This window comes from Penicillium hordei, assembly GCF_028827395.1.
Source record: "Penicillium hordei strain IBT 12815 chromosome Unknown utg000004l_segment0_segment0, whole genome shotgun sequence".
Lineage (NCBI taxonomy): Eukaryota > Fungi > Ascomycota > Eurotiomycetes > Eurotiales > Aspergillaceae > Penicillium > Penicillium hordei.
In genome coordinates, this window is record NW_026623145.1 from 1,085,024 (window position 1) to 1,101,115 (window position 16,092).

General features: G+C 49.1%; 4 protein-coding genes across 4 annotated transcripts; 1 reads left to right on the forward strand and 3 right to left on the reverse strand.

The window, feature by feature from the left end:
- Positions 1-100: 100 nt before the first annotated feature.
- On the forward strand, positions 101-1,552 carry N7537_007677 (uncharacterized protein; the record flags this gene model as incomplete). The annotated part of the gene is made up of 1 exon (XM_056898732.1): positions 101-1,552. The coding sequence occupies one exon, from the start codon at positions 101-103 to the stop codon at positions 1,550-1,552; it is 1,452 nt and encodes a 483-aa protein (XP_056750808.1).
- A 242-nt stretch (positions 1,553-1,794) lies between these two features.
- scw4 (putative cell wall glucanase (Scw4)) lies at positions 1,795-3,119 on the reverse strand (the record flags this gene model as incomplete). The annotated part of the gene is made up of 3 exons (XM_056898733.1): positions 1,795-2,846; positions 2,905-2,991; positions 3,053-3,119. The coding sequence occupies 3 exons, from the start codon at positions 3,117-3,119 to the stop codon at positions 1,795-1,797; spliced, it is 1,206 nt and encodes a 401-aa protein (XP_056750809.1).
- A 1,039-nt stretch (positions 3,120-4,158) lies between these two features.
- Positions 4,159-5,948, reverse strand: lcbA (serine C-palmitoyltransferase subunit lcbA). Its single transcript, XM_056898734.1, has 4 exons — positions 5,583-5,948; positions 5,000-5,510; positions 4,453-4,944; positions 4,159-4,394 (listed from the first exon to the last, which is right to left on the reverse strand). The coding sequence occupies exons 1-4, from the start codon at positions 5,909-5,911 to the stop codon at positions 4,212-4,214; spliced, it is 1,515 nt and encodes a 504-aa protein (XP_056750810.1). The 5' UTR covers positions 5,912-5,948; the 3' UTR covers positions 4,159-4,211.
- Positions 5,949-6,403: 455 nt separating this feature from the next.
- Positions 6,404-12,360, reverse strand: N7537_007680 (1,3-beta-glucan synthase; the record flags this gene model as incomplete). The annotated part of the gene is made up of 3 exons (XM_056898735.1): positions 6,404-6,746; positions 6,806-12,148; positions 12,206-12,360. The coding sequence occupies 3 exons, from the start codon at positions 12,358-12,360 to the stop codon at positions 6,404-6,406; spliced, it is 5,841 nt and encodes a 1,946-aa protein (XP_056750811.1).
- Between the last annotated feature and the right edge of the window lie 3,732 nt (positions 12,361-16,092).

Consider the following 16,092-nt stretch of genomic DNA (forward strand, 5'->3'; position numbering starts at 1 on the left):
TGAAGAAGTGAAAGAGAAGAAGTAAGATTTACTCCAGGTTGGACTTGCTCTGAGAAGTGCACGAACAAGGCTGCTCAAGTGCAGACCTGACGACTCAGCAATGGCGACAAATATCAACCGGCTATGCTTCCTCTCAAGAAGCAATTCTACGGCTCCTTTCCTATATCACACCCGAACACTTACACCACTCTCATCCGCCGCCCGGAAACAATTCAATCGTCGTTTTCCACGCTCCTTTTCTACCCAGAATAATACCGAGACCGATGATGCAACGCAGAACAAATCACTAGCGGGGGATAACACAAGTCAGAATGCTTCTGAGGATTCAATTACCTCCAGTTCAACGAGTGAGGTAACCCGCAAACCGCGACGAAGCTATCTGCAGAAAAAAGCAGCAGCTGTATCCGAAAGGCCTAGCCTCAGACCATCAGTGGTGAAGAAGACAACGAAGATAGCACCGAAGATCACAACCCAGGAGAAATTGATATTTGGAGGACTCTTAGAACAGCTTGGATTCAAACATGATGGGGAAACTACCGAGTCGAGCTCATTGAAACCACTCAGCGAGGAGAAGAAGGCGGAAATGGCCGAGCTCATGTCGGTGTTTGACAATCTGCTAAAAGACCCAAGGGCAAAGAAAGCAGCATTGAAATCCAAGCAGCAACCGAAGGATGACTATTCTTCTTATAGAAGACCAGAGAAGTCAGATACGGAAGAACAAGTTCCAGAGGAGAACCAAGGTCCCAAGCGAATCTATCTCCGTGATCTGGGCTATTCCGAGCCCGCCACAGCCAGCGCTGCCGAAGTAACCATCAGCCTGCGGAGGGCAATTGAGATTGTCGTCAAAGCGGAATCAGAGCACATCGAATTTGCACTCTTCCAAGCCATTGAGGATGGCAAGGGCGACATGGGTGTGTGGGAGGTATGCAAAGAGCGCATCTTCTCCATGCTGCGCCACCTAGACGAGAAATCTCTCGTTGAGGCTTCGGACCCAGACAGCCTGAGCACAACAGATCAGCCCGAACCATCCACTCCCCCATCAGGACCTCTCCGGGTCCCAGCCGTCGTTCCAGTCGCCCCCGTCGTGGTATCTCTATACCCGAAGGTCCTCCTGATCGCCTTCCGCCTGCTGAACACTCACTTCCGCGAATCCCCACTTATCCCCCAATTCCGCTCAACGATCAAAGAGTACGGCCGTATCTCTTCTTTCCTCGGTGCTTCATCTGGCTTGTACGATGAATTGATCCATTACCACTGGCGAGTATGCAAGGACCTTCCCGCTGTGATATCAATCCTGCGCGAGATGAACCAGCTGGGCATCAACCCGAGTGGCAAGTCCCGCGGCATGCTGACCGGGCTTATCATTCGCCATGCCCGGGATTTGGAGGCTCATCGGAAATCCCCAGACGGGAAGGATTTCTTCTGGGATTTGCCGTCTAACAAGGAAGCATTCGATGAGCTTACCCGTAAGGATGGGTGGATGGATCAGATCGAGGCGCGTTCAGAGGATGAGGCGTGGGAACGTCAGTCTACTCGGACTTCCCGCCGCTAAGCTTTTGTCTTCTTTTTCACGGGCTTTTAATGTACAATATAGACTATCATGTATAATAATATCATCAGCGAAACCATTCCAAGCTTCATGTTAATACATCGTTTTTCGTCATGTGACTGTCATCTTATTCCAAGTAATGTATGTGCACTAATAACTGTATCTAACCAAAGAAGAAAAAAGAGCGAAAGCTAGCCCCAGTCTGGCTGGGGCAAAAGAAAGAAAACAACCAGAGCTCACGCTCTCTACAGACCCCCATGAATCCCCCAAAACTTTTCCGCATTGAAGGTATACATGTTATCATCCTTCCACAAATCATTAAAAGCAGTAAAAAGTACTAAATCCTCCCTCCGATGATCAAAACTCTTCCTCAAGCTCGCAATAGCCGCCTGCTGATTATCCACCGAAGGAATAGCACCTCCATTCGCATCCCCAGCATGCGGCCACCCAGACTCCGTAATCATAGTACGCTTCCCACCCGCTCTCTCAGAGATACTATGCGCTTGCTTGAGCGCATATGCACCAGCCCCAGCAGGCCGTTGCGTAGCATCGAAGAAAGCATGGCAGTTCGCAGCGCAGTAATCAGAGACATGGCAGAGTTCCGGGTGGTCGAGGAGGACGGAGAAAGTATCGACTGTGACGACGGGACCTGTATAGCCCTGCGCACGTAGCACGGAACGTGCTTTTTGGACGGCTGTCACGACGTCGCTGGCGGAGTTGGTACCGCCGTTTACGAGTTCATTTCCGACGGCGATCGTGTGGTAGATTGACCAGTCTTTTTTGCCGTCTGGGCCTGATACTGCGTCTCCGAAGGCGTCAAGGCTTCCTGGGAAGTTCTTTAGGTCGTAGACGCCGGCGAAAACGCGCATGTTGTGTCGACGTGCAGCGTTGGTTACGGTCCTTGTTTGGTCGCAGTCTGTGCCATAGATGCGGATGAAGGAGTATTCGGAGACTCGGTCTAGGTCTTTGTTTACTTCGTCTTGATTCTTGCAGGTGCGATCTGCCTTGTAGGGGGAGTAGGAGATGCCGAAGTGGGCGTGTAGGTGCTGGTGAGGATGGGGGTGAGGAATGGCTGGTTTGGGGTGTGTGTTAGGGTGCGGTAGCTCCTTGGGTTTGCCTTTGGCTGGGACAGGGTGGTCGTTCGCGTCGTTGTTGTCCCTGGATAGTACATTTGGTGGTGGTATATCGGAGACACCCGTGCCTGGGGTTGATATTGGGGGTTTCTTTGATCGAAGAGTTAGGGCTGGCTTTTTGATAAGGAACCAACATCTCTTCTCTTCATCGGGAACAGGTCTATCTACTAACATTATCTTGCAGTGCAGAGGTTAAGGCCGGAACGTAGTGTGTTTCCGTACTGACGCGCTCTCCCTTTTCATTGATCCAGACGACTACCTCTTTCGTATAGTGTGGTTGGGCGACATCGCCACGAGCCTGTTTCTCGACTATCGCCAATCAGCAAAATCCCATCTAAGCATGAGATTATTTGAGCAATAACGTTCTTACCCCCAGCTTTGGCGCAAACACCACATGCAAGTAGCAGGCCAACAAGCGCCTCATTAAGGCGCTTCATACTGCAGCTAAGTTCTCCCAGGGAAAACCGATCTGCAAACTCCCGAGTGAAGTAACCCAAACTTAGTCTCTGAACTTAGTCGACGGCGATCATCACAAGAGTGACTTCGCAACCATCTGGAAAAGGAAACCCACGGATATAGTGCCGATCGGACCCATTATAACCATGCTGCCGACCTCAAGCACGGAATTCCACCTATGTGGGCCTGATTAGCAGAGCGTGTAAACAAGAGGATAGCCAAGCATAGTGCCTCGATCTTGGGAGGAGATGTGGAATGGAATCAGGGAGCTTCCAAGATTTCAAACATGCCCCTTGGGTTGGTTGAGGGCCCTCTGGCATCCCAATTGGTCGAAGATATCTTAGTTTCGGGGCATCTCATACGAGATCTCGAGGTCAGTGATAGACCGAGAATGCTCCTAATGAGGGAGTCTATGGAATGCGGGGCCCATCCCTGGGGGTTGCTCGGAGACACAGTGGGATTCGGTGAATGTGAGAGAATGCTGGAAAGAAATTATTTGATATTATTGAGACATTGGAAGGGGGTCAAAGGAAGGGGGAGTTTTAGGGCTAGTCTGGCCCGGAGATATTGGCGGCCTGTTGGTGAGGTCCAGGGCCATCAAATAAACGGCGAAGTGATATTTTGACTAGAAGATTTACTTAACATCTGACTGGCAGGCATTCAAACTGGTGGCTATGGATACAGATACGGCGAGAGAGCAAAAGCAGAGGATCGGAACACAAGGCATTACCTCCATTCCAGGGTTAAAAAGCAGGTTCAGGTCTGAACAATTAATGTATGCAGATATAGATAAATCCGTCAAGGAAAGAGCCAAGGGTAGAAAGATAGTATTAAACAACTTAGAACCATTGCACAGGTATAGAACCATACCGCCAACGAAGAAAGAAAAGGGCGGGCCTGTGCAAGGCATGCAATAAGAATGTACATCGACAAGGTAACAATACAAGTATTGAAGGGGCATTAGGGCGTAGGTCGACTGAGAACGGAAAATCGATAGATGCCGAAGTCATATGGGCATGAGCAGTCATCGGATTGTCTGGTCAGGACCAGAAGCTAAGAGGCAAGGGAAGAGATTACTTTCTCTTGCTCATCACCTTGGTAATGGCATGTCGAATGATTGTTCCTGCCTTTTCAATCTCCTTCTTGGTGAGACCGGTAGTGACGCACACCTTCAGGGCTGGCGGGATAATCTGCTTGGGCTCGAAGTTGTCCTCGAGGGTCTTCAGCCGCGTGATTAGAACACCATTGGCGAGAGACTGCAAGATCGTTAGAAATGGTCAAAATGGTTAAAATGGAAGGAAGTGTAAAACATACCTCATCGACGACATCTTGAAGCAAGAACTGCTGGTCGTCTGGTGTAAGTCGCTTGGCAGCCACAACCTCCGGCTTGATGACCAGGATGAGAATAGGGTTTTCAGGCGAGCTGGTGCAGTAAATCCAGTCGCTCCGGGGATCCAACTGAGCCCGCATGGCCTTGGTGAGTTCCCGAAGTTGTGTCACTGTGTCAGGGTTGTTCTGAAGGATGTTGATAGTGGCACTGGCGGTGGTCGAGAGCAAAGCGGGAAGCGCGGCGGAGAAGGTGTAAGCAGCAGCGGAAATACGCTGGTGGTGAACAATCTCCTCTGAACCAGCACAGAAGCCACCTCCAGCAACGAGGGGACCAGCCAGTGACCCCACAATCATATCAACCTCGGCAGCATCGACGTTCTGGTGCTCCGTGATGCCACGGCCAGTGCGTCCCAAAACACCGAAGGACCAAGTTTCATCAAGGATCAGACGGAACTTGTACTTGAGTCTGAGTTCGATCTGCGACAGTTGTAAGCACGACAAATTCATAATTCAATTTAACGGGATCACATACGATCTTGGGCAAGTCCGCCATGTCACCATAAGACTCAAACAGACCCTCTGTGATAATAAATCTGCGAGTCAAGGGCTTCCGGGCTTGCTCCTTAGTGACCTTCGCGAGCACTCGCTCCAGATCCTCCATGTCATTATGCTCATACCACCGGACAATGCTTCGAGAGATCTGAATACCCTTGCGAATGGCAAAGCTAACCCCTTTATCCGCGACGATAATGTCTCCACGCTTCGAGAAGGCAGGAATAACACTAGAAATAGTCGAGAAGGCCTGAGAGTAGATGATGCAAGCCGCAGTCCCCAAGAAGGACGCAACATCATCTTCTGTCTTCATGTGAACATCCTGTGTGCCGTAGAATCCACGGGGTCCGCAGGGACCCACTCCATAGGCGCGGAGTGTCTGGATTGCCTGTTCCTTGAGGGACTCATTCGTATTGAAGTTGTAAAAATTGAAGGAGCCAAGGTTTGTGACAGTGCGACCGTTGGTCAGTTTCGATTTTGGGCCTACGGGGCTGGAGGTCACAATTTAATCCGTCAGTAAAATGTCCGCGGAGTAAGCTAGGCAGAAGCAATGGATACAATACCCAACAATCACGGTTCTCTTATCAACTTCCATCTGTTCCAAGGTTGTTGGGGTCCCGACGAGGGGTTCTGGTGTCCATTCGTCCACGAGATCATCGATCTCATCTTCCGTGAGTGGTACGACGCCCGGTTTAGTCGAATACTTGGGCGCTAGCAGATATCGGACGGCGAAGAGGAAGAGGAAAAGTTCGACGGCAGAACGAATTGGGTCATCTTGGTAGCTGGATTTCACGTAGCGGAGGAAGATTGCGGAGCCAGGCACACGGTGAAATAGATCCGCGAGTTCGTGCAGATATTCGGAAAGGATACGCTGGGTCTCCTGGAGATCCATGGCGGAGGATTGGAGAGAGCGCGAGTGGTGAGGTGCGCCAGGCCAGTGAGATACCAGAAATGCAATAGGTTAAAAGGAGGAGTGAAAGACAGGTGTTTGCTCATGGATGACGGAGTGAAGATGAAACGGGATGCTCGAAGTCCTGGGAACCTCCGTGGCACGTGATCTGTCTATTGTGATGTGCGTGGCACTCTAAATTTTAAATTAAGGACTACGACATGTTTGTATATCAGAGAATGTCACGAAAGCAATGCAATTTAATTCCGGTAGAAGTGTAAAATAAAACAAGCAAAGAAAGCTGGAAAAATGAAGGTAAACCCCCGAGGATGACCCTGGAAGACCGCCTCATACAAGCGTCATCCCACAAACAATATTTGGAAGCAACCATTCATTAAGATCAAATTGTGCGCCGGTGAGTTCAGAAAAATGCAGCGAATTTTAATAGACGCATAAGTTTGTACAAAGCATTTCCATGTCGTTTCGCCAAGGCGATTAGATGGACCATACTCCGGTGCCCTCGGAGGCTGCGGGGATGGTGCCTGAGGTGTAGCCCTTGGGGATGTTAGAGCCAGTGTACCAGGAGACAGTGTCATTGAGTCCATGGTCAAGTGGTTGCAGAAGGCCAACTGCGTTGGTCTTGGAGACACCAAGACTTTTCCAGAGGTCCTTCTTGAGAATGTCATCCAATGACCCCGTGTTCCGCAGGACGACAGGCGCAGCGATAATGACGACAAAGATGAGCAGCATGACAAAGTAAAGGATAGCGAAGCGGACCACACGTCTCTTCCGAAGCTTAGACTGCTTAAGAGTATAGATAGGAGGGCGGATTTGAGAGCTAAAGGCAGGTATGGTTAGTAACGAGTTATTTTGACATTGTGATGAAGAGATACGTACCTTGGGCGCAACCAAAACAGGATAACCGAATGGAAGGTGTCGACATAGGGAATGGCGAGGGCTGGGAGCATGACAAACAGAAGAATATGGCCGAGGAAGAAATCGTTGGCGAAATAACCGAGTTCAGTGATCTTGCACAGGAATTCACGTCCAGGTTGAGAGAGTGTGTGCCATCCCATGTTGTACCATTTTCCAGTCCACCATGCAATATTGGACTGATCGTTTTTGAATTCACGAGTCAATGCGAGAGAAATGATGACCTTGTATATGAAGCGCTGGAGAGCCATCGCAGCGATCATTCCAGAGATGGTTCGGGCCCAGCTGAGGGATTCAAGGAAGAACATGGCGAGGAACAGAAGCAGGAAGACAATAACGGCAATAGCATGAGCGATAGCGGCGAGAACAGCACCGAACTTCTTGCAGCACATGCCAAACAATGGGCCCATACAACAAGCCATGCCGAAGAACATGCCCGCAACACCAGCATTGACACCCACGGGAGCGAAAGCGACAATAGCAACACGAAGGATGGGGTTCGCAGCCCATTTGACATCATCGGAGTACATTGTCCGGGAGTTGATGTACAGGTACGGAATCAGTGTGGCACCAACACCAAGCAAGGGCGAAATGATTTCGCTGAAGAAGATGTTGGTGATGCGAGCTCTGGGGATATCACCGGAGCCTTTCTCCGATGGGACACCGAGAAGTTTCCGCTTGTAACCGGTAATACGAGTACGCGAGAGACGACAGAAGCCAATCCAAGAGGAAGCATGGGATCGGGAGTTACCGCGAGAAAGCCAGCGGATATAGTCGCGGTAATCGATGAAGAAGTCGGTCCAGGCAAACTGGTGAGGGTTGAACAGGAAGGGCGAGATGCACAGTGCGAGTAGAGAAACCCAGAACCAGATCAGAGCGGGAGTCCAGACCGTTGTGGTACTGAACAACAGCATCAGCAAGAGGCGAGCACCCAAGTAAATTGAAGGACCGGCAAAACGAGAATAAAGGACACCGAATGGGATGCGAGCCGTTGCGAAACCACGGCCAGTACCGATGTATCGCGCACCTCCGAAAGACAAATTCTGATGCACGGCGTTGGCGTAGATCTGACAGACGAACACCTCGAACATGAACGAGAACGAACCAAAGTGCTTGGCCAAACGAGTAGCCATACGCCACACTCCTCTCTCTGTCAACTCTTGGACGGCAAGAGGAACGAATGAGATGAAGAACACAATGAAAATGGAGATAACACAACGGTTGACCCAGTTAAGGATTGGAATCAGGTTGGCGCAAAGAGTGGGCACAAGAGGATCGGTAATGGGCAAGTCGGAGTTGTAACGGCACATGATGGTCTCGTGCTTCAAGGCACCGAGGTTGATCAGGACAAACATGAACATCTGCACAGAAAGCATAATGAACATGTTGTTCAAATGGAAACCAGGGTGAGCATAGTAGAATGAGAGGAAGCGATCGAGGGGCAGCTGAGTGCCGAGGTAGTAGTACTCTCGGGACAGCATCTGTTCACCCATACCAGTACCAATCTTCGTAGTGAAGTTGAGAATAGATCCGAAACCGAGATCACGACCCTTACCACACTGGTAATATTCACAATGCTTGATGCGACCTCCACGCAGGACGGCATTCATACCAGCGTAAATATCCTCGTTCAGGTGAAGTCCTTTCTGGGCTTTGGAAACACCGCCACGAGTAGTCATGAAAGTGCCGTTCAGGAAATCAGGGTGACCATAGTGCAGCTTGCCACCGACTTGAGCAAGTGTACGAGCGAAGAGGGTACCGAACGTTTGTTCCTTGGAGGCGGCAACATCACCAAGCATACCGACGCTCTCAGAGAAAATGTATTCACGGGCTCCCAGGATGGCTACAGGGTCCTCATCAGGCGAGGCAATTCCAGGGGTGTACGGCGAAACGTTGTCGGTAGTCAGTTCCTCGAACTCGGCCAGGACACTGCGAATCTTCAGACATTCTTCAAGGTAGTTGTCTTGGTTGGCGTCAATAAGCTGGATGTATTCACCACGGTAGAAGATGATGGCATGGTTCTGGTTGTCAGACTTTCCGTCTCCGAGAATGGGGTTTCCAGAGAGCTGGATTCTGAACTTGGGCTTGCGCATGTTGTTCTCGAGAAGTTCACAGTGACCATCGATCAAGGCCGAGTACAGGCGGGGTTCGTCGCCTTCATTGAGAGGTGGCTCCTCATCAAGGTATGCAATTTGCAAGTCGGGGTAGGCGCGGAGCAAGAATTCAGTGTTCTCACGTTCGTCCTTGTTAAATTTGGCGTAACGCTGCATGGAGACGCAAATGCGGAACTTGCGGCGAGCCATGCGTTCGAGCTCACGCTCAAGCTTCTCAGAGTTTCCTCCAAACATCTGCACAACCTCGGGGTTCTCAACACGGTAAAGCAACTTGATAGCACGGCTGTAGTTCATGAAACCAGACACAGTCCTGTACAAGGTCTGAGATCGGAGGGAGGCCCAAATTCTTGTGCGGAGGGTGTATTCAGGAGCGGCAGATTTGAAACCGATGCAATAGAAAGGAAGATCATCGACCTTGCTCTTGGCAGCATCCTTCTCGGGCTTCTCGTAATCACCGTTGAACTGCGAAGTCTCGTCTGCCAGAATCTTGGTATCCTTGACAAAGCAATCCCATTCGTGGGGGTGCAGTTGCTTGAGATATTCAAGCAAAGTGACACGCGAGTAAGGCTCATCTTCACGGATAATCTCGCGGAGCGACAGCAGGATCTTCTCACTGTAGTGGGGAACCAGGACCGTGAAGGTAGGCATGTTGTCAACGGGGAGAGGCTCGGGCATTGGTGTAGAGAGGGATTGCGCGAAGAACGAGATACGGCGCTCTGCCTCACTTCCCTGGGGGAAGAACTCAGTCTTAAAAGATTGATCTTCCTGTGACACGAAGAAGGTTGGGGCGCGGAGGGTGCGCTTGCCTTCCTGCTCAGAGGGAACCTGGTGGTACAACAGTTTTTGCACGTGGTCGATGGCCAGAAGGTGCTCACGGTACATGGAAATGATGATAGCATTCCAAACCTGTGAGATTAAGACCTTCGGCTTGTACTTGATCTCCATGTCTGTAGTGGCGAGCACCTTGGAGTAGATTCGCTTCGGAAGTCGGGAGAAAATATTCCTCCATGGTGACCAAATAGACACACCTAAGTAGAATGATCGTGCCACCGAGAAGATTGTGTTGCAAATAATGTACCACAGATAACTATCCAGGAAGAAGAGTGTCAAGTCCATGAAGGCCATCAGGCCCAGGAGGATCTGAGGCTGTCGGTGGCAAAGCGTGTTGCCAATGTATTTCGCGCCAGTACACTGGTGGATCTGCATCGGAGACAGGATGCGAATGGGATCCTTGAAAGATAGCGTCAAGAAGAAGTAGGACTCTGCCAACTTTGCACCGAACACACAGACCCATAGGCCATATGACATCCACATGTCGTTACCTGAAAGACGAGGGAAACTAGCTGTGAAGGTTTGACTGGCAACATATTGTCTTCCACCTTTCTTCATGTAGTTGCCGAACAACGCGCCCAACGGCTGGATTGCAAAGAAAGCAGCCGTGAGGATTGCAATAACAAAGTGGACAATACCGAGAGCGAGGCCAATACCATGTTCGGTTGACTCTCCTAATTTCAGCGATGGCAAGATGCTAAAGATGACGATACCAGGAGCAAGGTTGATAATGAACATGAGAAGGAGGAACATAAAGCGCTTTCGGAGGTGCTGCGCTCCAGCCCACCTTCGAGGAACGTACATCCATTCGAAAATGGTGGCTAAAATCTGGATGAAGGAGACAAGAGCACCACCGAAACCAACAGCAGCCAAGTATTTGGGCGTGCTTGGCTTGTTGTCAACCTGTTGCTGGTAGTTGATGGTATACAGAGTCGGCGCGTTGTAAGCAGTGAAGAACCAGAAGGAACCCAGGTGGATAACCCAAATACGATTGAAGTTCGTGATCATATGGAACCAGGAGCGGGTTTCCTTGTAAGTCTTGAAGAAGGCCTTCTTCCAGACTACGTCCTTCAACTTGGGCCATCTCTCGGCGATGGGAACATCGACTAGACGAGTCTTATCCTCGAACCCGATGCGCTCAATACCCTCGGGGTACCAGAACAGCTGGTTCATATCATCATAACCAATGATCTTGTTGTGATCATGCTCACGACGAACGTACTTGCCGTCCATGATTTCGTATCCCTGGTCTCGACAGTAGTGGTAGAGAGGAGTCACGATCTCATTGAGATAGGTGAACTCCTCCACCGGCTCAACGCGAGCCTGGCATTCCGGCGAGGTATAGTAATCATCGGCACACTTGAAGATGAAACAAATGCACTCCGGCAGGAATCGTACCTGGTTGGCTTCACCCCAGATCAAAAGATACAGGGCAATCTGACGGGCGCGGTCGTGCTGGGACATGCGGTTCATGCGAGATTTCCACCGGTATTCGGCTGCCTCCAAACTGTTATCTCCCTCCAGAGCCTCGAGGGTTTCCTCTTCGTTCTCGGGGTTCTTTTTGGCGGCCTTGGCTGCAGCCCTGCGAGCTTTCCGCGTCTTCCGATCGCCTTTACCGAGCTTCATGTTGGCGAAACCAACTGCATCATCGAGATCAAGATGAGCAGCGAAGTACCACCGGCGGTAATTAGCGTTGTGACCACCGATGTAGTCAGCATGAATGGAGAGCAGTGCCTGGTTTGGCGTCATACGCGAGGCGCGAGAGTCCAACATAGTCATCATGTGGTCATACATGTTTCGCATGCTGTCTCGCTGGAAGCCAAACTTGTTGACCAAATCCAGGAAGATATCCTCGAGCTCCTCCTTCGAGAGAGGGATCTGGGCGTCAGATGTCCAGGCAGGGTAAGGCTCACGCGATCGCTGGCCTGCGGGAAGGGCGTTGCCGTAGTCCATCCCGTAGACAGGAGTCGAAGCACCAGAGGACCGGTTGCCTCCGTATGAGATTTGAGAGGAAGGAGGACGGTACCCCCCACCACCAGGTCCTCCGTATTGACTGTCTGAGTAGCTATTGTACCGTTCGTCTCCACGGCCATAGTAGTCCATGTCCGCAGCACGAGCAGTCTCGGACCTCATTGTGAAATCGCTGAAGGTCTCGGAATCCTCCTCGGAATCATGGCCACGACGTCCTCGTGGTTGTCCCTGTCCCTGGTCGTAGTACTGGTCGCCCCCGGCTCCGGCGGCGCCGCCGTAGTACTGATCTTGGTGTCCGGCCTCGTAATATCCTCCGTCAGCATATCCGTGGCCTGCATCCGCATGGGCGGCGTCGGAGCCGTGGCCACCATCCGCTCCGTAGTAGCCATTACTATTCTTGCTGTCAGCCCTTCCTTCGCCCAAATTCTTCTAGCCTGGATTGCCATACCCTTGGTCGTAATAACCATCACCGTATCCTTGGTTGTCGTAATAACCCTGGGCATGTTCGTCCTGGTAGTAGGAGTCACCATGAGGTTGACCATGTGCCTGCCCTTGCTGGCCATAGCCATCGTCATAGTGGCCTCCGCCTGCGTAGCCCGACATGACGAGCGAGTCGCGATCGATCTAGTGCTGAGAGATCTGCGGAAGGCATTAGCTCCAGATGTCCAAGACTGATGATGCAAACAGACTCCAGCGAATCTCACCTCAACCGTCACCATTCAAAGTATTATTTTTTTTTTGTTCGGGTTGTCGAATTAATGCAGCATGGACGAAGAAAGATGAAAGCCAGATGCGCAGGAATCAAATGCGTTATCTTGAGTACCCAAGTGAAGGTGTCGAACGAGTCTCAGACTCCGTAACGAATGGCAAGTGAGGGTTTCCCTGTCTCACGAAAAGGAAGGTGCAATGGGAATATCTTAAGAGCAAAACAACCTTCCTCCTATCCTTCTTTCGTCAAAAAAGAAAGAACACGAAAGGTAGCAAATAGAAGGAAAGATGGAGACAAAAAGCGAATGGAAGGGGGTTGGAAAGGGAAGACAAGAAAATGCTTGTTATTTTTGGGATTCGGGGGGGTTGCTCGCCGTGTTGTCTCCAGAGTAATTTACCGTCTTACCGTCATCTTACACTCATAAAGAGTACGTGTCGGACTTCCAGGTACTGAATACCTCTTCCCAGTATTGTTAGCCCCTATGCTTCCCAGGTACTGATTACGACCCCTTTGTTTACCATACGTGGCGCATTGAGTTTAGCCCATTGACTCTCCTCTTTCCCAGCCTTGTATTCTTCAAAACGCCTGTCTCTCCCTGATCGTCCATTTTTGAATACCGTTATTGTCCGACTGTATTTACGCTTGTGTTTCCCCCGATCACTTCTTCCAATCTCTCCTTTCTCTATCCAATGATAGTCTCCCACGGACACTCGGAATCCAAGGGAGTCTCGACGGCCCCTGAAACTTGCCCCACTGTAACCAGCCAGCATATAATCAGGTAACAAATAATGTGGCGGGGGGCTATTTTCAGAGATACCGGACTATGGAACCTGCTGTTCCAAAAATGGCTGTTGATTCGACGGCTTTGTTATGGCGACCAACCTGGTATGTAGGGATGGCGTTGCATCGAGACTGATTTTCATTCCTGTGTATGCGTACATTTCTAGAGTTGACTTTTAAACTTTGGGGTTTCCTACAAATGTATGATCCACGGGATGGTACGTAGTTATGTTGTACTCCGTACGCTTATCTATTTGCTTATGTGGCGAGTGGAATATGTGACTGGTATCAACCATGAGAAAATCGAGACCATCATGATTTGAACCAAATGATAATTTACATTCCGTACACATGTAAATATACCTAATTATTTTCTTAAATCTAATTCGCCGGTCGAATAAAATTAAATATCAATTTGAGCTCAGACCCGTGGACCATTGGTCACCGACGTATTCTCAGTTCCTGTTCCATGGCTCCCAAGCGACAAGAACCACGTCTTTGCTTTCCACAACTCTCCAGGGCTACTAGCTACTCTTAATACTTGTGATATTGATCCTTTGATCTCCCTGATCTTCAATTCCTATTGCTCCTTTCATCAGGGTTTTAAGCCATCACGGACTTTTTTTTTATTACTCTGTTTTAGTGTTTGAGCGGCTGATTTGCCACCGCAATACAAGTGTCTCAGATGTAGTCGATCAGTTCCATGTGTATTACATTTGACTTTCCACTGCTGGTTATTCTCATTGTACGGAGTAGCTGGCAAGCCATACTTATGCAAAGTACGGAGTACGCAGTACACCATAGTGGATTGTATCGCACAGTGGACACTGTACCAAGAGAAAACCTGGAAGTCTTCCACGGCCACAAACCGAGCTCGCTAAATAACGTTTGAAAACTCAATCGTCGTAGTCTATATTTATCTTTCCATCTCTGGGCCTATATTTAATTGAGGTAGCTACCAGAATCTGACCTTGAACAGATATATGTTCTAATAATCGTCATTAATGACACATCAACTCCGACCACAAATTAAATATTCACCACTTGTGCTGTGTATGGATGTATCTGAATACACCAGCTGACACTGTATATACATACAGAGCTAGTAACTCCGTGTTCGAAAATGATCCCCACCGTTAGACGCAATTTCATCTTGTCCACACACACTAAGTGGATCACCGATTGCTTTTTTCTTAATTCTTTCAGAGAGCCTCGCCCAAGAGGCCTGCCTAAAATATTGTATGCAATAATGAAGCCACCAACACAATCAAGACGGTGCTTATCGGGTATGCCGCGGCACCTTGTAGCGGTTAAAATACACACTTGTATCGCGGACTGCAGCATTATTAGTTTACAACAGGCTACTTGCACTTGTCCACCCTGATACCGGCGAATGCAGTATTGCGCAGGAACGACACATCAGCTGCATGAAGGAAACCGATCTTCGGCATCTGATATTCGTTTTCCCCCTGTGGATTTTCACAGGCTATCCACCTTACTCCGTGATGGGACCTTTATTGGCACTGTCATCAGTTACAAGCTGGCATCTCGAACAGGCCGATAGCGATCGTATATTGTACTATCTAATGTAGTGCACCAAAAATAACCTGTCGACGGAGAGATTGGTCTTAAAGGGCCTAGCCTAGTCAGCGATCACTAGCCGGCAGGCGTGCCCTAGTGTCGCACATTTATTATACTAATATCGCTACGTATTGACTGGCAGCGCCACCTTTTACACTAGCACAACACACCCGCGAATTGTGGCTAAAGAATAAGCAGATGGTCATAATTATTTATGAAGACAGCATACCCCTTATATTTGTTAAAGAAAATAGCTGGCTTGCACCTGTGGGAAGCGCTGGCGTCGATGGCTGGCATTAGTGTTTCTAGAACCCTATACAAGCTCTTCCATGATTATTTTTGGCTCCAGCCCCTGAATAGGGCGTTTACATGCAACGTTAGCACCGGCTCTCCACGGAAGGATTTCGATCCCCAGCTTACCGTTGATTATCAAGGCGCGTCTTCTGATTACATATCCATAGAAGCTCATCGCAAGACCCTGAGCTCTGATTTATTTAAGTAAATCAGGGGGCTGTGACCCCCGGACAGCCCCCCTCCACCGTCTATCTATCTGCGTCATGATTGGAAGCCAATCCCAACCCCTATTTTTGAGGTTGTAGTTGTGCCCATATACAACATACAGGGCACTGGAAGGGCCCGAGTGGTAATACGGTGATATTATCTCTGTTTGAAAAGGCTTGCCATACCACATTATTTGTATATCGTATATATATAACATATGGAATAATTGAATCAGCATACACGTATTATCGTAGCCAATTAAACCCGCCATGGGGTTCAAATAAACAACCTAGTTTCCCGCCATTTCGAATGAACAGTTCATAATAAAGTACACAACATATGTTTTTACCCTGACAGTGTTGCATGTGCAGTGCGGTATTGTATCTTTACGACGTATTTATGTAAAGCTTTGCTATTATCCGAGGATAATAAATAGTTGTGTGCCAATAATAGCAATCTTACTCACAATATATATACCGTATTCCACATGCGAGCTGCGCAGTCCGGAACACCATAGTAAATGCGATATATGCTACACTTATATTTCAACACCCAACGCCTTTCTATTATATGTTTATTTGCCGATAGTAAGCCTTTTAAGCAAGAAATACGAGTTTTAAGGAAATTGAAAAGTGGCATTATTGTTGTATTGAAAATTACGTAGCTCGAACCGAGAAATATATAGTTATATCGTAATCATAAAGGCATAAATATTTGTTTAAGCGTCCTAGAGAAACAAGTTATTATATAAGAAGCATAAGGCT